At 45.7% G+C, this 24610-nt stretch overlaps 1 protein-coding gene across 3 annotated transcripts in view; it reads left to right on the top strand.

Annotated features, from left to right (window-relative positions):
• The window catches only part of chst11 (carbohydrate (chondroitin 4) sulfotransferase 11), a 48593-nt gene that overhangs the window by 19144 nt on the left and 4839 nt on the right, over nt 1-24610 (top strand). For all 3 annotated transcript variants that reach the window (XM_061762777.1, XM_061762775.1, XM_061762776.1), the window contains 2 exons: nt 15605-15690; nt 24146-24375. In XM_061762777.1, coding sequence (XP_061618761.1) covers nt 15607-15690; nt 24146-24375 — 314 coding nt within the window. In that variant the 5' untranslated portion in view covers nt 15605-15606. The remainder of the gene's footprint in view (nt 1-15604; nt 15691-24145; nt 24376-24610) is intronic.

Consider the following 24610-nt stretch of genomic DNA (forward strand, 5'->3'; position numbering starts at 1 on the left):
CATTAATTGTCTTGAAAAATATGGCCAAAATGTAGTAAAGTAAAGAACACGATGTGCTTGCTGGTATCTGATCCAAAAGTAGAGAAATATATTCATATATATGTGTTACTGGACTGATGATACGATACAGAACGATATTGATATCGTTAGCTCAGCACGAATTGAATATGAGAATACACTTCAGTCAAATATAAAGCTAATCTCCTCAATTACTGAGATGCTGGAGCTTCTGAGAATAGCACCGGAAAGTGTGTTCAAACTTTTGTATCTCCTCTTAATTCTGCTTTTGTTATAGTGACCAAAAGCAAAGCCAGAATAGTCCGAGTCGCGAGGTGACTTCGGGGTCGACGCAGCTCTTTTCGCAAAGTCTTGCGTCTCCAGTATTATCCCGTCGTTGCATCATCACCGAACTCGAGTTCGTCTTCAGCTGCAGCGCGCAGAGAAGGCGAATCGCCGATGGCTTTCGAAAGCGGCAGGGCAATTCCTCCGAGTCTAATGAAAGGGGCGATGGGAGCGGAAAGTGAAAAAAGGTAACGGCTGTGTTCTATTTGGAGGTATAATCGGTTTTCCCAAAACGTGAAACTGCACAAACCACTTCTGGCCTCCACGGGGAATAATGGAGTTTAGAACAGGCACTTACGGCACATGAGAGGGAACGCTGCTGGATAAACAACCTATTAAAAGAATTGCCTCCCTGTGTCATATTGTTAACAAACAAACATTTTTGTCCTGGGATACATTTGTTGTATCATTTAGTCCGCGTTGTCTACAGCTCATACTGTACATAAATACATGTAGTCGTTATTGAAATAAAATAAAAGCCCAAAACAAAGCTGCCAGAATCACAATTGTTCCTTACTGTTGCTCTAAGACGCTCAGCTTGAAATTGGCACACCCCATCCGATATCATATTTTCAGCTGTATACACCCTATACACACACACGCACACACACACTCACACTTTCCATGAGTCCACGTGCTAATTTTACTAGCCCAAATCACACGTTCCAATTTTAAACCCCATTGTGATTGTGCGAAACACGCGTTCATGAGTTATTGCCATATACAACATATAATGTATATACACGCACTTACCTTCCACTCCCTGCCTATTAGGGCTTCATATAATTACAGCGTGGGTCCGGCTTGTTCAGTGTGACATCAGCGCTCTTGTTTATTTTTTTTTGCTGTAATTGCAATGTGTTTGCAGTCAAAAGATAGAAACACTCAAAGAAATGCGGGGGCTGAAAGCGCCCACGCACAATTTTCACACCAACTTCCTTGCTTGACTTTGGCTATTCATCTTCAAGTGGCTTCCATCCACTCTGGTCTCTAAGAGATTATATGGGATGTAAAAGACAATTTTTTGTGCGAAAATGAGAACTTTGTTCTTGCCGGAGGAGCTCATGCATTTTGCATTAGTTCGGTTTGTTTGTGCCACATTTCTCCATTTGATTCTAATAAAATGGCCTCTGATCCCAGAATCACTTACAAGCTGACAAAGCACCCACTAGCTCAAAGTAACTTTCTTTTGAGCCCGTTATTACAGGAACAGATACAATACAGGGCAAATATTGGTCATTGCCAGATGTTCTCATGTTGAGGATTAGCGGTACAGAAAATGGATGGGTAGAAACTTTCATTTTAGATGCTTATTGGCAGATTGTTTTTAACATTCACCAAATATATATTTTTGAACTCCACAAAAGGGCCTTCTAATTATACATAACTTGACAGAAAATATCAAAAAGATTTCAGTTCTGCAATAGGGGTGACTCGACATTAAGCGGGCTAAACAAAGCGACGCTCGGGTTCGGCCTCGCCGCCCTCGAGCAGCCGGTTCGGTCCGCTGCTCGCCGTTGCGGAGCTGATGCCTTTTCGATTGACATGGGAAGTGTAGCTTGCGCGTTCGAATCGAACGACATCCGGTCGCCTCTCGGATCGCGGTCAAGAGCTCCTGGATGTTTGAAGCTCCCTTTTTCGTCTTACGGCTGAGTGCGTCTTTCTGTAAAAGCGATGGCATCGCGCCTCATGTCAACCGCATCGACATACAGGCGTGTCCGCTGCTGTTTGCTTCGTGGAAGTGGATGTCCCCCCCCCTATAAAATCCACATCATTTATGTGTGTATCAACAAAGCTGACACTGAGTACGATGTGTGAAATAGAAGGACTTAGAAGGACTGGTTTACCCTGCTTTATTTTCCTCATTCCTCAAGGATGTTGTCACTGCTGGGAAAGTATGGATCATATATAACTTCTATATTGTTATTTGACATCAGTGTTTTGACCCATTGCCTTCTAAAGCAATTTAGTTTTTCCAATTAACATCTCGGGGCAGCACGGTGGTGTAGTGCTTCGTCCGACTGCCTTATAATCAGGCGATCCAGGTTAGAATCTGCATCGGAACATTACATTTGTTTTTCGGTCTCTTTGTGCTTGCATGTTTTTTGGTTTTTTGTTCTTTTTTCTTTATTCGCGTGACTAATGAGATAAGGCCGATTACTAAGGAACTCCTGGCAGTCGGAGTGAGACATTTGGTGATAACAATCACAAAAAAGTGAGACTGAACTTTGAATGAAGTGGGGAAGGTGGCTGTTTTGACACTTAACCCATGAAAGTAAAAGATCAGAATCATTCAAAATGTAGCTGTCGTGATCCACAGGGGCTGCCTCCACTTGACTGTGTAGGTAGAAAATACTCTGACCGTTTTTATTATCTTCTCTGTTGGGTCTCTGTGGACTCTGCCTTTGTGGTTTTTCGAAATCAATCTTTTGTCCCTTTCACTACCATGTTTCTTGCTTCGGGATTGCAAAGGCCTTTTGCTTTTTTTTTTTTTCCCCCTCCTCTCCACCTCTAAATTTAGTCCCCTAGGGCAGCTGCGCCTCTCTGGAGGTTTGTCTGAACTCCTCCTCCTCCACCAGTCAAAAACCCTTTTATCACACGCACGGGCCACGCCCCAGAGAATGATGGGATACCGGCTAAAAGGAAACGAGTGAGTGTCGGAAAATGGCCTCCTACCCAATAGGTAGTTATTACTGTTAAGAGAAAGTACTCATCACGTGAGTCAAGCCAAAAGTATTTAGAAGTTGTATGGAAAGAACCCTTTTTTTCCACAACAACAGTAAGCCTGCGATTGCGTTAACGATCGTATACATACATACCGCCACATAGGACGGATAACTTTAGAACAGAAGCACTCAAGTGCGGTTTTTGAGCCACAAGTTATCTTTGTCTGTCTCCCACAAACACTTTTGCATCACATTCACTCCACTTAAAAATGTATATATTACACTCTTGCAATCGCATCGTGAACACTTACTGCATAATGTCAGGTTCTCAATGCAACCCTTTCTTGCAGAGTTTGAAATCCTGTAATATACGTATCCTAAAATATCATGGGTCGCACACTGACAATGGGTCATATTCACATAGCCACACTTCACACATTTTTTTTGCCATCGTAAATCTTCACACAGCGCTAAGAATTACCATAAGAAATTCATCTTAAACAATCAAACTCTTTGCAAAGCAAATAGGTCTAAGCAAAGTAAAGTGTAAGAAAAACTAGAATAGCATTGCAAATATTTAAATATAAATACTGTACATAAGAGATGTGAGAGTGGTCACACCAAATTTAACACACCTGCTCCCGTTCTCACCGTTCATTCAGACCTTGTCACGCCGGTGAGCAAAAATTGGGCTAATTGGGCCAAACTTGGACATTTTCACTTAGGGGTGCGGTCATTTTTGTTGCCTGTTCTTTCGACATTAACGGCTGTCCGTTGAGTAATTTTGAGGGTGCAGTAAATTTACACTGTTACAAAAGGTGTGAACTAACTACTACACTGTAGTGAATTGTCATTTTTTTCCCAGTGTCGTGCTATGTTTTTTTTTTTTTTAAATTGCTTGTTTTATCCATACTTTTTTTCAATACAACAAAATTCTTCATCATCCTTTATCTATACCGCTCATCCTCATTAGGGTCACGGGTGAGCTGGAGCCTATCCCAGTTGACTTTAGGCGAGGCGCAGGGTACACATTAAAATATGACTTATCTGTCCGAATGTAAACATACATTTAAGAAACAGTACATTGTAGGTACAGTCCTCAGGTGACGTGTGAAAGAGTGTCTGAAATACCGCCGGTTTCGTAGCCTTGTACAACTCTGACTCACACACACACAAACACACTCTTCTGCTTTGTCAGAATGTCATCAGATATTTTACACTCTGCCTTTTTCTGCTGACTCGGGCTTTCCACTCCACTCCACTCCACTCTCTCTGGGTCACTCGCTCGCTCCTCTTGAAAAGGCTCAGTGTAGGCACACAGCGGCTGACGTAGATGAAGGCGTTGTGTCAACAGCGCAGGGACGAGGAAATGACGCCGATCGAAAAGAGAGCGCGGAAACACACGTGACGCCTGCGGTTGACAGAACGGCAATGATTTGAAATGACATCCACTCCAAAATGTTTTCATTACAATAAATACACAAGAGTCATTTACGTCGAATGTTTCGTATGTAACGACTCCCCCTAGCCCCTCACCCCAAACACATTTGGAACGTACTACAAAGTACATTAGCAACTGTAAATTCCAGGTTTCCCAATAGTTTTTTTGTTTGTTTACGAAAGGTGTCAGAAAGGTTCCAGGTGTCAGTAACGGTATATTTCAAATCCACTAGAATCAACAAGTTTTCTCCTTGGAAGTCATCCCCCATGGAGTCTTAACGCGCTTTCCCGGCTTTCTCTGCCACAGCTTCATGCACTTCTAGAAGGATTCTTCACACAGAGCCAGGTCGGTCGGGTGAATAGGGAGGTCGCTCCGGCACGGCCATTGTTCTTCTCGGCTCAGCGCAACGCGATCAGGTGCGCAAACGCCGCAGGATCTCGTTGTAGACGTGTCGCTTGAACGTCTGGGCCGCATCGGAGGGGATAAGTTTATAGTTTGGGTTTAAAAGATAGCTTTTGAGACACCAGTCCCGGAACCTTTCTGACAGCCCTCGGACGAGACTGTCGCGCTTCCCGACGCAGGTCTAACATGCTGATTCTCCTATTGTACAGTAGACCCTTCTGTACAGCAGATGGCTTTGACTCCATTCACAGGGCCCGGAGCACCAAGGGAGGTCTAGATGAGACACTTCACATCTCCACAGGATGCGTTGTAAAAAGCAGTGCGAGTTCATGTTAATGTTTGCGCAGCTCCTGCACATAAACTATTTGGTGAGAGTCGGTCAAATAAGATGCAGAGTTGTGCATTTTGACCGCAATTTAACAAGGGTAACTTAATGAGGGTTGCTTAACGGTGGACTCGAACAACCTGGCAAATTTCAGTCGTCACATTTTCGATTAGCCGGAGGCAATCAAAACAAAATTTGCTTGATTGACGATGGGGAAAAGTAATGATGATTTAATCTCTGTTAATCTATTTTTATGCCTTGACGTCTCTGAAATGCTTTCCTAAAAGTACAAATTGAGAAACAAACACCTTTTTTTACAATGCTGTTTGGGCTTATTATATTCATGAGAGTCATTAAAATACCCATAAGTAATTTAAAAAAAATCCAGATTCCTCCTGTAATTGCATCATTAAGCCTCGTATTATGGTTGTTTATCTCTCCCGAGAAAAGCGTTTGGCTGTGTAGGGGGAACGGGGAATTGAATTGGAGTGCTCCTGTCTCATTATGTTATTGAAAACCATTTGTGTCATTAGAAAGCTTTCTGTTGGAAAATGTAGCCTCGATTATGAGCGGGAGTCGGCACCCGTCTGGATATTAAGCGGCATGCTTTTTTAATTATCCTCCAATCACTGTGTCTAATTAGCGACAATAAAACCCCAATTGTGGCTCAAAGGTCAGGCGCACAGAGGCGCGCATTGTGAAGCACGTCGTAAAATGCTTCATGTTCTCGCACGCTCGCTGTCATATGATTCCCCCCGCCCGAATCCCCCCCTCCAGCCCTCCCAGACGTAACGCAGCGACTGCCACTTTGTGTCTTTAGAACATTCCCAGATAAGTGCAATGAATTCATATGATGATGATGATGAGTTTGTCAGCAAAATGAGACTGTTGCGCCCATTTCTATAAATATAAGTGTGAGTAATTATAGCGGAGACAATCGTGAGGTTTTTGCCACAAACCGGGCAGCACATTGTGGCGGGCTGCATATAGGAATGGTGCATTTTTGTCTCGGGTGTAGGACAAAAAATTATGAAATGTTGACACCGCAACAATCTTCTTGTTCGGTTGACCGTTGGTTACATTACTACTACAACAGCCACTGCGTTAAGAATATTTGCAATGTATCGACAACAGTTTGTTTTGACAGTTGGGCCGTAGTTAAAATATATTTTTTAGAATCGGTTATTTTACAGATTATCCCTTTGATCAATGGAATAATTGGATTAAAAATATATATTTTGCATGAATAAACAATAGCACCAATGCAAAATATGCACGTGAGGGGCAGGTATTACATTTGCCACCCAAACGTTCTACATCTGTGACTTTGAAAGGTGAGGTCCGGCCTTGTGAGATTGATGTTGGCCGTTAGCTCAGGTTAGCTAGTCTGCTGATCGGGCGTCAGTTGTGGCCGTAGTGCTTATTACGAGTTTATTTTGTGACCGTTTCCGCAATAAATTGATTGAAAGCGCGCCGGCGGCGGTGTCTATCTTTCACCACTTGTGGGGGCATTACAATAGGTTCTCACTTCCGGTGTTAGGCTATATTAAATTACCATCCATACCATGCGTTGGCGAGCGTAGACGTGCTGTTGCGGTACGTGAATTAGTTCTGCTTCGCAGTAGACATGTCGCACTTTAAGTGTGAAATATTTCATTGTGTCGTTTACGTTCTATTTCCTCCTGGCTAGCTGCCATCGCCTCAACTGACTGCACGGAGCGGGTCGTGAGTCTACAGTAACATTTGTTCATGCGGGAAAATGATCATCCATCAGCTTCGAGACAGAGATTTTGCTTCAACTGTTTTTGTAATCCAATTATTGAAGTTATTGGATTAATCGTTTCAACCGTAATTGAGAACCGATAAAAGCTGCTCGGAAAAGGCCAGGTCGAGGGAAAAAAATACATCGGTACTCAGTAGAGCAGTTTTTTGAGAATGCGGACGATCGAGTGGACTTGTTGTTGTTTGGCCTAGAAATAAGCCTCCTGAGCTGCAACAAAGACACGACTCTAAGCAGGATCTCTATTGCCGCAGGCATTCTTAGTCTCCGCTTGTGTATGGCCTCAAACAATTTTTGTTTGTTTTCTTTTGCACCACCGAACAAGGACACTGCGATATATTTATTAACTCTACGATCGGGTGGTCTTGAGCTTTTTTACAGCAGGTTTAAGGACCGGATGGCTTCTCACGTGGCTGCTAACCTCCATAGACACGTCGTAGCATCAATCATCTCTCGGGGTGTAACATTAGTCTCCGTTGGTTAATATTCTGAATGAAGACTGGCCCGGTCAACTGAAGGTGACCTTGTTTACAAGGAGAATAGAGGAATTAGATCAAGATCATGATGTGCTTTAATTGACTTGACAAATGCAATCTTATTGTTTAGGTGAGCGAACTCATTAGGGGAGCTGGGGTGACTATCTTTTCTCACTTTGGATTGGCCTCTTCCCTCTTTTCCGAATATTGTGCTTTGGTTGTGCAGTAATGCAGCGACACTGTTGCGGGTACGTCTGCGGCGTTTCATCGTTTCGTGCCGCTTCGACTATAAGTGAGGGATGCTGGGTGTCTTTTCTAAGTTGTCGCTAATGACCTCGTGCATCTTTCAGAGCCGTTTAATATTGAAGGATGCGATCGTTTAAATTACTCCCGATGACTCAGTTCAATAGGTTTGAATGTGTGTGGCTACTTACTGTAAAGAATTAGCTCATTATTTGTGCAACATGGACATAATGGGGAATACGGGAGCCACAGCGGTGCAGTTAATGTTTGAATGCGGTTTGACCTATATTTGCATTCAAATTTCAGTACACGGTGCAATTTTATGTTTGCATTGTCAAAAGTTGAGCAGCAAAATGACAGGGCCTTACCAAGGATGGAAATAATCAGCGAACGTCTTCTGGTTTCCGTGTCCCTCTTCCTTATTGAATTCATCGCTGGGTTCCACGGTGTCCCAGTCAATTCAGGATGTACCGAACGCCCTTCGGTCCTACGCAGAATAATCCGATCGGACGGCCGGTATACAAGTATGGATGTATTTCTTTTTTTTCCGCCCAAAAGTCTTTTTCAGTTCTAACTGCATGGGAGAGGCTCCCAAAGGGGGTGCCTGGAAGGTTGTTTTTCAAGCAAAGCCTGAGTTGGAAGACAGATAGGGCACCAACCACTTAGGTAGACGACACACAGAGAAATCTACAGTACTTTCTTTCCGGATTATCGGCTTTTCTGGTTTCTTTTTTTAAATCCGGCACCGGCGGCAATGTTATGAATCACACAACAAAGGCTACGAATTAGTTGTAAAACTTCACAACTGAAAAAAACTTTTGAAAAAAAGTAGGTCGAGTAGAATGTTCTCGGGTTCGTTTTCATGGTTATTTTGCACTTTAGCATTCGTGCGGTCACTTGTTGCTAGGCAGAATTCATAAGGCTCAATCATTTGTTCTCCATAGGCCAATGAAAAATGGGAGCCATGCCCTCTTTAAAGGCTAAATAAGTACTGGACAGAAAGCTGTCAAAGACTTTCTCATTGAAAAAACAAATGTCTCATTGAATCGCTGCTCTGCATTCCACATGAAATCCTGACAAATGCTACCGTTCCCAATTTTGATCGGTGAGAAGTGTTTGGGCTATGTTGACTTCAACAGAGGCCATCTTTGTATATTTTGAAGCAACTTAATGCGCTTTTGATTTGCACCCCTGCAAAGAGTCCTTTTAGCACAGCCAGCTCCCACATGTCCTCATCCCCGCTCAATATAGAGAGCCCTTCCTTAAAGGAGTCTCTGGGCTTAGAACTCATGAATTACTCACAATCTCTCCGCAACTGAGAGCATTTTTTTCTAGATGTTTTATGCATAAGGACCCCCGAGTGCCGACGCGGCGGACCGAGGAGAACTCAAATGATTTTTGACTTTGAGTCGAATTACGCGTGACTGCCATCTCGCACCCCCTCGGCCGTCCTTCTCTCGCGACAGCGGTTTGACTTGTCAGCTCGCAATCAAGCCACAGGGATCAGATACCGGTTCTTCACTCTTCACTTGCTCCTTTACGGCTGAGCAAAGAGGCTGAGGGTTGTTCACTCCCAAGCAGTGAGACACGGAATGTGTGTTCATGACTGAAAACGCTTGAGTGAGTTCAATTGGTGCACTACCCCGTCTGTGTCCGTCCTTCGCTCCCGTGACCCCCCGCAGCGTCTGCATCACGCAGTCATGTGTTGTTGTTTTTTTTCTCGTACAGTCTGCTCCGCTTCCCTCCAGCCGCCATGTCTCGTGACCGGGGACTCTTCCACGCTCGAGCACCTTCCGACCGAATCGACTCACGCTTGACCGCCTTTCCGCCGCTCCCCCTGTTAGCCACAAAGACATATATTTGCGCGAGAGGAAGCGCTCCAGCGGAGTGGCGGAACGTAAGCTAGGAGCACGGGCGTACTTCCTGTAATCCATCAAAATCGGCGTTCGTTCACTGAAACCGCATCTATGAAAACAATTTCTCACTTCAAAATTTGTCCAACTTTTGGCAGCGTCCCGTGATAGTGTTCTACATACATCCGTTCGCTATACCGCCTGTCCTCATTTAGGGTTTCGTTACGCGTAACTGGAGACGATCCCATCTGACTTTGGGTGGTCTGGACCGGTCGCCAGTCAAAAGCAGAGCGTACATGGACCGACAGCCATTCACACTCCTTTCAAGTGCCTAGATAGAAATAATCAAATCATAATACAATTGAAAACATCAAATGTAGTAATTGCATTACTATTTGTAAAAATCGTGCATTACGATAATTGGTTTGCGACTGCATTGCGCCGAGGTTCGTTTGATGTTAGTGAATTCAAACCTCTCCAAAAGTGTCAAAAGCCGGTGATTGTACGCGAGTCAACGCGTCTGCCACGTGTCCAGGTTTTCCGAACATCCGCGGCCCCGTAGCGCTGACTGTCGTCTGCGACTCAGCGACTCAGCCAGTGAGCGGGCAGCCGTGTCTTTGGAGTCCTGGGAAAAGTCGGCGGTGATGTCACGGTTGGAGACTAGACAGAGGTTTTTAAAAGCGTTGAAAATGGAAAGAACAGATGCGCGATGTGCTTACTCACTGCAAGTGGTACTAATAGTTTCTGACCACTTTCTACCTACCACTAATGGCGCAGGTGTTCCTAATTTTATGGGCAGTAGAAACGGAGGAAGAAGTAACCTCCGACAATGAGATGTTCTTATTAAATACAGAGTGATGACTTTGTTCTCTTAACAAACTATAACGAGTATATTTTATAATGACGCTAATTCATGAAAGATGCCTCGGAGCTACAAAATACTGTTTCACACAAACAAGAATGTATTCATCGTCAATAGGCGCTCATTAAGCATGTTTGTCGAGACGCATAAATTAGCCGATCCCCTGTGCGGTGATACCAAATACTCCTTAGAATAATCTTTGCATTGTCTCACGCGAGCGAGCGACTCACTGAAATCCCGAGACCCGACTAACCGCACATGAGCAATTGAAAAGTCAACGTATGACCCCTTTAAAGCAATGATACTCAGGATGGCGCCCAGGTTATCTCTGCGTAGCGTCCATAGAGTCTTACCACAAGGCGCAGGAGCGGTGCATCAATAATGGAGTCGCGCTCGTGTTAAATGAATGAGAGGCTGTCTGAAAGTGAAAGTAGCTCCCTCGCTCGCACACTCGCCTCGATCTCCGCTTGAAAACCAGCCGGGCCGGCACGTCTCACGTGTCGAACCGGCCCGAAACGTCCGCTTAGGTCCAGTCAGGCACTCGTGCCGCAAGATGTACTGCGAAGTTTTAGATCGAGCGGGACCTGAGAAGTGGAATAACTTGGGATTCTAACACAATTTGGGAAAATATGTGGCAGCAACAAAATGAAGGCAGTCTTTTGTTGTTTTTACATTTTCCAGGGCATAACTTTTTTTTACCCTCGTGTGACAGTTACCTACCTACTTAAGTAAGTCGTCACGGAAACAAAAGCTGCCTTTGCACTCTCCCCCAAAACAGCGTGATGTAATTCTTTATCCTTTGTGGACTTTTTATGAAGACACGTGGGAATTGTGAAAAAAGTGCATAATGATGACGACCTAGAACACTTTTGGTAGAAAAACTTGCTTAGCCGATTTGACTGACACTTCCTCGCGCTCTAATCTGCGATCGAAGAGTCTGCCAGATTATATCTGGCCGTAAAAGCAGCGCGGCATTATCTGACGGCATCTAGGCTTACTCCGGCCGTGTACGCCAACCTCAGGTGAGCGGCGTCTGCTGAAGGCCAAATTGCTCGTCTTTTACCGCCACACGCTGCCAACCTTCACTGGAAATTTGATCAGTTTCACACACACACACACAAACATTACTTCTTCATAGTTCCTCGTTAGCTGTGTTCAATGAAGTTGTGCCAACATCCCTAATCATTTGTAACTCTGCTTCTAGGCACCACTTGTGCACACACACACACATTCATCTCCATCTCAAGTCATAGCGTGTGCCTGCGTTTAGTCCCAATCATTACTTTTCTGCGCGTGTGGCTCAGTACGAAGTGGCTGTCCGCCCTGTCCCGCTGTGTAGGTAAGATTAGTCACAAATTAATCTCTCTCCAGAGGCCCATAATCCTCCGCTGATAGATGGCGGCAGATGTTGCGCGTGATTGCCGAGCCCTGACTGAGCATGTTGTTGTTGTTGTTGTTTTTTTGTACTACCCAACACAGGAGCCAATTACCCTGATTTAACACACTTAGGCTCCAGCGACATTAGTTATTAAACATGGTTTGAATTAACAATTGATTAGTTTATTTTTTTTATTATCCTCGGATTGAAAATTTGGATTGGTGAAATGGTCTGTTTTGGCGGCAATGGACGCCGAATCAAAATCGGCTAGCTATATTTGCCATTAGCCTCGGAGTTAGGATGATTTCATCGTAAATAAGGAATTATTTGCTTTGTTGGAACGTGTAGTGTAACACTATGGGGAGAGAAAAAAAGCACATTTGCATTGCCTTTCATCAATATAAGCAGCTTCATACAACTATTTTGTTGGGGTAAGCAAATGTTCAAATGTTTCACAATATTTAAAATTCCATTCCAAGCGTACAAGGTTGACTACGAAAAGATTATTGGTACTAAAACTTTTAAAGAGCCATTTTATTGGTCTAAAAAAGAACAACCATTTGGACATGTAGTTTAACTTAGTTGCTAACCAAAACAGCAGAATCTACCATGGCATGTGTAGTCTCATGTAAGTGTGGACAGCTGTCATGAGGATGTAATGTATAAAATAATGCTCACATACTGTATATTTTTAATATATACTGTTATACAGTGATTGTGAAAATGTGGCGTGTAGTTTTTTTGAACCTTCTAGTTAAGCGCAGTGTTTATGTTCAAACCGTGCATCATGTTACAGTGCCTTACAATAATATTAAATAATATACATTTAACAAATAAAATCTGTCCCCGAGCCACTGTAGGAGAAAATGCGGTATTTTTATGACACAGTACACGCGTAGGTAATGTCATAAACCGTTATAGCGTGTTGAGCGGGGTACGTCGTGGTCATCATCTCCTGTCATCGCACAGCCCCCCTTCGTCGGCCCGTGCCAAAAGGAACGTTGCGGCCGTTTTGATTGACGGCATCTCGGGCGGTGTCATTGGCAGACGACGCTTCTGATGGCATGTCACCGCTTTGTCCTTTCCCCCTTCAAGCCAAGACACACGCACTGTTAAGATTTGATGGTGACGTCCGCCCACCTCTGACCTTGGTCGGTGCCACGCCGGCCCACAGAAGAGCTGCGCTGCGGGACGCGTCATTAAGTTTTACTAGGACGCGAAGGTTGCCACTAGATGACGGAGTGGAGCCGGAAGCCGGCCAGCTTCTTTAAAAGCGCTAATAAATTGAAAGGGGAAATGTTTTAGAGCAATTTCAGAAAAGGCAGGAGGTGGAGTGTCACGTGACTGGGCATCAAAGCTGGCTCTTTGGTGTGTGTGTGTGTGTGTGTGTGTGTTTGTTTTTTGTGCATTGCATTGTGCAAGCGCAGCTCCCACTCTATTAGCTTCACGGTGCAACAGTGGGCCGCCAAATTCACCATTAACATTATGGCAGACAGGCAAGAGGAGGAGGAGGGGAGGATGAAGAGTGACGCAGCGGGGAATGGGTTTTTAAAGGTGGGGGTTGATAATAACGAATGGAACTAACAGCGAACCCCTTCCAACGACGGGAGATAGGAACGGAGCCCTGCCGCGAACTGCGAAAATTGAGCAAAAGCGGGTACTTCGCTAAAAGCTTTGTGGAGCGGTGCCTTGAGCCAGGACGATGACATCATTAAATACAATGCAAAGACGGAAAGAGTTTTTGACCCATTTTTTGCTGCAATTTAACAGACGTTGTGCTGCTCCGTCTGCTGTGTGCGCGCTGACCACCAGGGGGCGGTTTCATACAAAGGGGTTAGTTTCACAACTGACTCAGTAAACTGCAGTCTTAGTTGTCTCTCAATGTATAAAGAATATATGCCTGAGTATTATGATATTGTCTGTCTACGCGTGTTGCGCCTCACTTCAAAATAATCGCTCAGCACCCAAAATCCCTGTGCCGAATCGCAAAAATGTCCTTTTTTACTTTACTCTCGTGCTTCCTTAATTCCCGTGGCCAGCAGGTGCAGGTAAAGCACGGTGAGGCGAGTGATGCGGTTTCCATGGTGACACCTGTTTTTGTGTGCGTGTGTGTTAAACAGATGGCAAATCACTAGTAATGCAATAGAATAGGCTGATCAGGCAGCTTCATTCAATTTTTTTGTCCATGTGTGTGTGTGGTCGTGTACCTGAAGGCAACATAAGACATTGTGATAAGCCTTGTGTGGATATATTTAAATCGTTCGTATGCCTGTGTGTGTGTGTGTGTGTGTGTGTGTGTGTGTGTGTAAATTACTATGCATGCTTTGAGAACAAAAGGATTAAAAAGATGAGCTTTTTCCCCCCTCCTTTCTTCTTAGTCTCCAGTGGCGTTTACAGCAACACAAGCCCACCCAGGATTTAGTCTTGACGGGCATAGTTTCAGGTGACAACAATAGACATTTTGGATCAGTGCGGCATGAGTTTTTTAAAAAAAAAATTCCTCACAATTGCAGTATTCCATAAACTACTGCTGAGAAGCTTCAGCGACTTGCTCCGGTTGCTCATGCTTCCACTGTCGACGCTCCGCTGGTCAAATTGTCGACTGATCGTATAATTTAGTGGGTTATTGTCGGTAGTTATTATTGAAGAGTCCCAATCAACCTCGCCTCCCTTCCATCCTTCCAATCCTTAAGCCTTCTTCGCTTGAATCCCTGCAGCAAAGACTAGCACGCCATAAAAGCAAACGGTGGACTTTCGCAGACGACGTGCGCCAACAGCGAGTGGGCGCTGGCTGGGAGGCAAAGACAGATTTGCATGTTTGCACTCCACAGATTTGTAAATTGACAGTTGAGCGCACCAGCAGGTGCGTGGCGTGAGCAAATATAGATTCGGAGAGCGTGACACGGCAGATGCTCGTTTGAATTGAAATCGTGTCCTACTTCCTTTAATTGCTTATGGTTCAGAGCGCGACATTATTTGTTGGCATTACGTATGACAAGGGTGTATTTGTTTTGCGTCGGGATGACACGCGTTTGAAGCGCCGTGATGGGGTTTAAAGACATTTTGTACATGCGATCGCAATCAAATTGAGTCATAAACATTGTCCTGATATTTAATTCCAGCCTCCAATCAAGTTTGGCTCAAGGTGGCATCCTTTCTGTGGGGACTTTGCGCATTCCCCATGAGTGGGTTTTCCTTCATCCTCCCACAAACCAAAGGAAAAAGTTTCAAGTCGAAGGCTTGTGAGGTTAACCGACAGAGATGCGCCGAATGGAAATATATCCAGAAATGTGAACGCGCCATTTTGTATGCAGGTGTCTTGACGGAGGTGACATGTGCTCATCCATGACCATGAGGCCCGCCAAAAAATAATCATATTTGGATTCTCATTAGTGGGTTATTTTCCTTGCTTCTGCGTCACCCGTCGGTGTTTTTCCACCAAGAGTAAGAGGAGAGGTTTTGTTGGAGTAGCTAGCGCTGCGTATCAGAGTCGGTCAAATGAACTGCAGCTTCGAGCTCGGCATACGAGCGCAGTTGTCTGCACGGGGATGCTCGTCGCAGCCAAGGCGAAGGCTTGTGTCGATACGCTCAGGGGAGATGAGGTCTTCTTCTCAAACTTTGTTCAAGAGCAGTCAGTTTTACAGCTCTTTTGACTTGATGCAGTCTGTCCAAATGTGTTCCCGAGACCCCTGGAAATGACCAACAACTTTATTTTACAGCATGACTTTCACGTCAGCAAGTAAAACCGAATGAAACTCCCCAACGGTCTAATATTCGGTACATTTTTGGTGAAAAAGTCCTCGGTTCTTATTTGGTGTCTCCCCTATGTTTTGCAGTCATGCGCAGGAACCCGTTTGTGGCGGAAGGCTGCTGCGGGAAAGGATCCCGCAACGCCCTTCAGGAGCTCTACAACCCCTCCCAGGTAGGAACACATCTGCTCTCACCTCACGTTTCTCGTATTTGTCCGCGTCCCGTGGCCTTCGTCGGCTCTCGTTTGTTCTCGGCGCCCTCGGCCATCTGTCGGGGGTGTGACCCGACGAGGCCCCCGAGCAGGTTTATGGTACTAGTTGAGCATTTTGACATATACTGTATGCAACTCAACAGTCTGGCGGCTAATGCAGGAGAGAGAGAGAAAGCAAAAAATCTGCAAGTAACAAGACGCCCACCCAGCAAGATTTCTAATAGCTTCTATTATGCCAGACGACGGCTCAAAGCACATTTTTCCATGGCCTGCCTCCACTCACTTCAACATAGTTCCTTATCAGTAATTTGGCATCAAAGCGCTATTTTTATATCAGACGTGGCCCGGGTACAAAAACAGCGAATATGAGAGTTTTTCAGCAAATAAAAGAGGATGGGTTCCCCCAAACAATCGGTGAATTTGCGAATGAGCAACCCGGAATATACCGAGGCTCGCTGTGTACGGGAGGGACTCCGATGGCAGAGCGCTTGTCATGAATTTACCAAGAAAATGTTCCTTCTTCATTCCGTTTCATTGGAACTTGTTCGCCGGGTGAGTGGTTTTACTTTTATTTGGGCTTTATTTAACTACACGGTGTTACCCGCTATGTCGCGATTGACCTTCCGCGACCTCGCGACCTCTCTACTTGGTAGAGTTTCTCATGGATTTTCATGGAAGGTGTGTGGAAGGTATTTCCCGCAATGAACTGCGCTTCTCTTTGTAGTTATTTTTCCGAACATGTGACTTAAAGGGTTGCCCGTAGCGTTGATAAATGCTTTATGATGGCGACGGTTGGAATGAATTGGAATTATTTGGGTCGCTTTGTCGGGGAAGGGATCGTGTCAAACTTTGGAGTTTCCGCTCTCGGTCGTTCGGGGTAGCGGCTGATGGGCAAACAGCCCAAGGCGATGCTATCACAGTGATGGATCGGATCCTTTTTTTGTTTTCCTTGCCGCGTCACCGTGTGCTTCATTATCACGGGACGCTGTCCTCAGCCACTAACGCAGCATTTTTCTTCTTTTTTTTTTTCCCCTCTCTCTCCACTGGTCATTTATCACAACGCGCCCGGTGTCTTATTGTGACTGTGCTGAGATTAGACAAGGTGCACAGGGGCACTCACTTTCAGCGTGGGTTTTTTTCCACACGTCCTCCCTCATGTGAAGTCCCATTGATACGGTCGAGTGTGTGAACGAGGGGGGAATTTGGCTGCAGCCAGAGCAAACTCGAGCCGGGCGCTTGAGGTCAGGAGAGAGGCGTATCAATGCGTGTTCGCGTGTGCGCTCGTACGTCTTTGTGAGCGACTGGCTTTGACTTGGAGGATGCCGGGGGGGGCATTTTTCCTCAAGTGGTTAAGTTTGAAGGAAAGCTAAAGATTTGATGTAGAGGCGGACTATTAGGGGAATGAAGTTGAACAATTAGGATAGTATGTAACTGTTTCCACCCATCTAGATTCCAGTACAGGGGCGGGCAAACGTTTGCGCTTCAAGGGTCACGTTTGAGTTTCTAAATCGGACAGATGGGCCGGGGTCACTCGGAGGTGAGGTAAAAGGGGGAAAAAAAATGTTAAAACGTGTATGTTGAATGAAGAGGATTTGAATGCTCAAATAATTCACTCTATTTTGTTGATTGTATTATATATCATTCGGATAATACTGGCTGGCCCACCGATATTATAAATGCAGTGGGTCGGCAATGACAGAGACCCTGTTAACTTTTTTCTAAGCCGGTGCGCTACGAAAATCATCTGGAAGCTGATATTTGAATGAAAAGTCATTACAAAAAGGAGATTATTCTGTTTGACATTACAATAAGGCTAAATGCACCCCCAGGCCCACGCATTTCATTGATCATAATTAAAATCAGAATTAGTTTAGATGCTCAAAGCAAGCGGCCACAAAGGTCAGGAGATATCATGTAAACCATCATGTTATTTCCCTCCAAAGAGCCCGCTTTGTTCACTTGGAGGCCCGCAGACGCTGTTATTACCGAGGCGGGCGGGTGCTATTAAACGCCGATTTGGAGAAAACGATGCGCAAATGCATGCGGGCTGTCGGTGCGGGTTATTATCGCGGAGGACGACCGGAGGCGAACGTGGGATCGACTGTCATCGGGGATGGAGGCAGTTTCCAGCGGTAAGGAAGACAAAGATGCTCGGTTCGCTTTGAAAAGAAAAACAGCACACTTGAAGCGGAGGTGGTCTACACTTACAATTCAAGAATAATAATAATAATAATTTACAAGTAGTGGATAAAATGGGCGGATGGAGGTATTACCGTACATAAATAACACAGAAATAGTCGGCAAACCGATTTATACGGAGAATGCGCTTCCTCTAATTTCAGCGGGTATGAATGACGCTCACATTTGGAATACTTACAAATGTCCCCTTTAATTTGCCATTGGCGATCCAAATTTGCCACATTCTGACATCACTTTCTGAATTGTGGTGGGAATTAGTAGCCTGGTTGTGTTTGTTTTTACACAAAAAATCCAAAAGTAAAAACAGAAAAGCTGTAATCCATCTCGGGACACTGGATCCTCTAATTAGTCACATGTTGGAATGGAAATTGGAAATTTCCACAGAAGGCGGAAGTCCCTTTTGAAAGAGTCCTATTTGGAACCTATGAAAAATCTATTTGAAAGCAGCGGTCCCCAACCGCCGGCCCTCGGGCCAGCACCTGACTGCACAGAGAAACTAAACACATTTTCGTCTCAGTCGCGTGATACGATACATAAAAAGCAAGCCCACAAGATAGATAGCTAAAATGACCGAAAAGACGCGTTCGGAGAGGGGGACAAGGCCAAATGATGAACTTTCAAGAAAAAGAAATCAGCATTTAAGAGACTACATCAGCAGTCGGAATGGACTAGAAATTCTTTTCAGTTTTAATTATCGCTGTCACGCACCAAGCTGCCTCTGCGTAATATGTGGCGACAGGCAGTTAAGCTTTCCAAACTGCCGTTTTCAGCATCCTGTCTTTGCGAAGCGGGATTTTCTTTCAATGACTGCGACCCCAAAAAAACTGACACACTTCGGCTGCGATTGTCGCCCGTTACCCCAAGATTGGACCGGCTGGTTGAAAAGAAACAAGCGCATAACGGTGAATCATATTTGTAAAACGCTGAGTGCTCCAGCTTACGGCTTCGGAAACGCTCACAAGCAGCTCCAGTCGGCCGAACCAAAGTGACGAGGCCACGCCCCCTTCAAAACACCGTTCTGCCACACAACGGTCGTTGTGACTTCTGGTGTGTACATTCGGCCTTTCGGTCAAAAAGTTCAACGCTGGTTTTGGACGGTGGGCACGCCCGTTGGTTTGGACGTATTTAGAAGTTGTTATTTTTTTTCTTAATTGAAGCGCAAGTAATAACCTAAGTAGACGGGTTACATCTACACTATATTGTATGCAGTGTTATCCAATAGACGAGCTGAAAATTGAGTTTACATCAGTGGGTTTTAAAGGAGCGAGGTGCGGCAGAATGATATAAAATAAAGAAAAACTATTTTTAAAGCTGCCGAAAGCCGACTCGGGCTACATGTTTGAGGCGAAATGGATTGATTTTTAGCACGCGGCGCATCACACCAGAGTTCAGGGGAGGCGCTGAAGCTTGAGAAAAATGAATAAGAATAAAAAAATTCAAAAAAAGGATTTTCAGCGAACCCCCACCTATTGGCAGTTCACGAGTCACAAGTTCATTTATTTGTGTTTTTTTCCCTGCGGAACCCATCCTTGGCTCTTCTACGCTTCACTTATTGAGATGCCACAAGATGGTGGCAAAAGCCTGATTAATAGGAAAGTAGTAATTGGTGTCAGGGAACTATGTCTTTGTACGTCGGAAGTTTAGCGGTTGTAACGCAGGGTCTTCGCACTCGAGCGCACTTCAAAATCCAATCATCTTTAATGTATTTATTTTAACGGAAACCTCGCAAGCAAAGTTTGTAATAATATGCAAGTGTTTTGGGATCACGGTTAGTGGTATATTTACCATTTCAATAATTAACAAAGGCAATTCCGAACATGTCGTATGAGGTTCAGCAGCTTGAGAAACAGAAAAGCCTAAACGGGCGAATGACACGTCCGCATTTTTGTTGTCAGCTTTGTTGATCAGATGCATCGCGGGTAAGCCGGGCAGCACGTCGTCCGCTTTGAATTCGAACCAAGTCCATTTGGAGTCCGACAGCGGCCGAGCAAGCGTCCGGCGACGCCGCGCAGCGCTCATTAACCGAAAGTACATTCCCGGCCCGACTCCACTCAAAGCCGAGCGGCTCGGGAGACGTCTGCGTTTGTGTTGTGCCGCACGAATATGAACGAGGTCAACGGTCGGGGAAAAAAGAACACGCCGCTCCTCGACTGGAATGAAAGTAAATAAACGAATTGTTGGAGGGTTTGAATGTCACAACGAGTCCCGATGTGTCCCGCTCAGGACGTTGGGACAATATGGCGAGGAGAAACGTGCCGCCGTTTAACAGGCTTTGGCTTCGTGGAAGCATCTTATTTAGTGGAACTTTTGACTGTATATTAAGTTACACTGGCATCTTTATTCCCGCCTGTCCTTATGAATGCCAGCTTGTGAGCGGAGCAGGGCACAGACAGAAGATCATATTCATTCTTTTTGTTTAATATCCATGTATACATAACTTGTCAGCTTGTAAGCAAAGAGCCGATCTACAAATAAGCAAACAAGGTGCGCACAGATCAGATTTTGGAAGCAGTTTCCCGTAGCCGTGCCTCGCAGCGCATCTTGGATCGCCATCACGAGGGAAGGTATCGACGTATCGTCGTGGAACGGCCCCACAAGTCGTCCAGGACAGACACAGCCGCACTTTTCGTACACCGGCCGCCGAGTCACTCGAGGAGCTGGCCGCTTAACAGCCAGCCAACCGCACGCTTTCGCTCGCTGACGCCCACGTCACTCACCGGGCCAGGTCCCGCCTTTTAAAGCCGTACACGCTCAAAGTCACAGATAATACAGTAGAGCACCCCGCAGCGCTCAGCCGAGTTCACCTCTGAAGCGCAAGGGGAACTTTCACAGCACTTTATTGGATTATTAGATTTTGACAGCAAAGATAAATGATACCAAACCTCCATTTTTTTTTTTGTTTACCCCTGCAGCCAACTTGAAGCATTCCACTCACAGGAAAGTGCAATGCATATATGAATTTCTTTCTTCTTTTGCCCGCTGTTTTGAAACCACAGATGGTAAATATAATCCGCACAGCGCACAGCTCCACGTTTTTTGGCGGTATACATTCCTCTGTGGAGTAATGTGCCAGTAGCAGCTATTTTGGGTCCGCTTTATAGAAAGTTGACACAAGAGAGTCTTAAGACTCTCCGGGGAAAACAATGAAACGTCTGCTGAATCCATCAGCGATGCACCAGGTTGGGAGCGCATCTGCAATTCCAGGCAAATGAGATTGGAGCCACTCCAAAATAAAGATGCAGTCGGTTAATTGAGAGATACAGTATAGCGAGGAGGAAAATGTGAAGGTACTGTACGCGGGCGGGGCCTTCAATGTTGCGACTTCTGCACAACGCAGCCGTCAGGTTGAAGCATGGCGTTTATCTGACTATAATTAAGGCCATGAGAATGTGTTCGTCAGTAAGGGGCGAAAAAAGGCAGACAAAAAGTGGGTTTTGTTGGGGTTAACTTTCATTTGAAAGAGTTTGGTGTCAAGACGAACAAAAACATGTGTTTCTCCTGGAACAATCTGACAGTTAAAAGACAGTGTATCTCGAAACGATCGGCCTTCTTTCCAGTATTTGCGATGATACGATCCCCACTTTGTAAAGCGTCTTTCAACGCTCACTGAAATAGGGTTCCTCTCCAAATCTTCTCACGTCGGTCCACGTAAGGCCATTATTTCCAGCCGTCTTCCTCATCCTTTTTCAGGTGATCGCGACGCATCCGCTCCGTGCCCATTTCACATTCATAACAACGCTCGGGGGCAAGAAATATGCCGTAGCGAGGAAATGAAAAAATGGGACATATGGAGCCGCGCTGTCTTCAGTCCTTTATGGTGCAGTTAGGATTTTGGGATACGCAATGCTGATAAGCGGATTAGAAAACCGCAGCCCTGTTTATCGCAGGGGGGATACCTTCCAGATCCACCCGTAATCCAATGTATGGAAAGATCGTATGTTTTCTACAGTGGAAATACTTATTGAAGGACACTTTTCAAATATTCCTCTTTTCACTCTCTCACTCACACACTTCTCCAAATAAGAGGTGAAGCGTGCGTGCTTCAAGCCGTTTATTTGCCAGTCCCACTCGAAGTTGCCTGTAAAGCCCACGCAGGAAAAGAGAATCAAACATATTTATTGAAAGCAGACAGCGGTGCCTGGACTAAAGAGTTGAATTCACGGCGTGACCATGCTAGTAACGCAAATCACTGGTATTACAAATCAGCAGTACACTTTAAGGATTTTCTTTTCCCTTCTCGCTCGAAGCTTCATGTCTTTTATTCCGGAAAGAACAAAAGCTCCCACGGCATGGAAATCAATAGTCCGCAAGCGATCGATCACGTAGAGCTGCTCAGGGGGAAAACCGCCACAGGCGCAAGCGAATCGGTCGCTAATTGCTTAACGCTCCCTCGCGGGAACAAGTCGACGGGGCCAAAGGTCAGCGGCCTCCATCGAGGCTCCGTCCGCCGCCGCCCTCACGGATCCCGCGCTAGAGGAGATAATACGTGTACTATCTCGCCGACGGGGATATTCCCTCCGCATCGTTAATTACACCGTCTGTCCTCCTTCCGCGACCGAGGCCCCCGCGCTCGCTGCTCCTTTCGTGTGAATTATAGCTGACGTGTCTGCGGGAATGGAAAAAGAGGGAGATTTTCATCTGCGCTCTTTGATACGTCCGCAGCGCCCGCGAATAGGGAGAAAAACGAGACGTTCGGAGTCCGTCGTCCCGCGCGCCCGGCGGAAAGCTTTTAAGTGGGGCGGTTTGATGCGATATGACAGGCAAAGGTGAGAATGTAACAGTTGAAATCAGATTTAGCGGGATTTCCACAACAAGACGTCAGGGACAAAGAAACGCGCGGCGGGGCTTCCGAAGCTTTTTTTGACGAAAGGGAGCAAGGATCCGTGTATTGTTTGTCCAAGTTGTACCCAATTAATTAGCAAACAGGATGCAAATTATGGGATTATGACTACATCAGCACAGTTTGCTAATTGAATTCCCATAAAAGGATCAGACGAATGTAAAAAGATGTTAAGCTTTCATCCAAACAGGGCTAAAATACGGCGTTATTAAGAGTATTGTATTGTATTATCCTGCGCGGCACAAACGGATTCATGAAGGCAAATCTTACCCGTTCAAAAGTATTCTAAAAGAGCATTCATTCAAAAGTCTTTGCTAGAATTTGGGGGGGGGGGGGGGGAATGGCTAAAGTCAGCTGGGATGGAGGGATAAGAGGTACAGAAAATGGATGGCTAGACAGACAAAACATACACACGGGTATCAAATATGGGTTTCTTCATAATATATGCCTTTGGCTAACAAAAAAAACCTTTCATTTCATTGACGTTTACGTTCCCATTTGGTGATTGTGGAAAATTCCCAACGCGGGCCGCAGTAGCCGCACTGAAAGGCCACGCTTGTCGGCGATGGGAAATATGCAGGTGGCGTGACAATCTGTTGCAATTCCTCCAGGGAGAAAGGGGGGCACTGCCCTGTGGGGGAATTTCAAGCCAGAGGGTAAATAGTGCAATCGAGAGGAAGAAAACTCCGCATCGACTCCGACCCCCCGTTTAGGAAAGCACTGAATCAGCGCCGCGGATTTCACGCTCAATATCTCTCCTGGAGTTCCTCAGTTGTTCTCCTAAACACCCACGGAGCAATCGCTGTCAGAGCCTGCAAAGCGACTGTGGGGATAATCATCATAAAAAGAAACGATTGACAACATTTTCCAATCTGGCGCTCTCCATCTTGCCAAAAGTAAGCCATTCATTTCAATCCGAGACGCAGTAGAAATGCGACGGGAGCGCTGACGACGGACAACGCGAGCGTCGTGTTAATGAAACAATCCGCTCGTTATTACGGTCGCAGCGGCGGGGATGCCTTCGTTACGTGAGCGTGCCGGCACATTTGAAACTTAGTAACATCCACACGAATAAAAATCACATCCAAACTGAGCGTGATTGAATTTGTAGGGCAAACATTGTGACATCGTAGCTCATTAGTTTGTGTGAGCGTAGCTAATGTTGCGCAAAATGGTTCCGGGTTAAGAGTGTTTCAGGTTAAAAGTTTGAAAAGTTCAAAGTAGATGGCGGCAGCGGACTTGGCAACATCTGGCCGCCATGAGTTCACGTCGTTGACCTCTCAGCGACGGTACTTTGTTGCGTTTTGCGCTGACATGTTTTGTTTTTTTGAAAAAGCTCCCACTGATCTTCTCTCTCGCCCGTCTTTCCACGAGCAGCCCGAGCTGTCGGGAGCGGCCGTCCTCCACCAGAGCCGAAGGGACCGGGTGGCGGACGCTTGTCGGGTCTACAGCGCGTCCAGTCGCAAGCGACGGGTCCTCACGCCCGGAGACCTCAAACACCTGGTGGTGGACGAGGACCACGAGCTCATCTACTGCTACGTCCCCAAGGTGGCCTGTACCAACTGGAAGCGTGTCATGATGGTGCTGACGGGCCGAGGCAAATACAGGTGGGTGCGGAAGCACGCGTCGGCGAGCTCGGACGGAAGGGCAACCGGGAATTCGGGGTATCGCGGCGGCGTTTTCGGTCCCCTCGCGTTTCCGGCTTTCGGGGACCGAACCGACCCGTCGGAATTTGGATTCGCGGTCCTCGGGATCGGGCTTTGGCATTTCTCGGTCGCTCGAGGCACCTAACACGCTCAGACAATCGAACAGAACAAAGTTAAAAACAAGACAAACAAATAA

The sequence above is a fragment of the Phyllopteryx taeniolatus genome, chromosome 22 (assembly GCF_024500385.1).
Source record: "Phyllopteryx taeniolatus isolate TA_2022b chromosome 22, UOR_Ptae_1.2, whole genome shotgun sequence".
Classification (NCBI taxonomy): domain Eukaryota; kingdom Metazoa; phylum Chordata; class Actinopteri; order Syngnathiformes; family Syngnathidae; genus Phyllopteryx; species Phyllopteryx taeniolatus.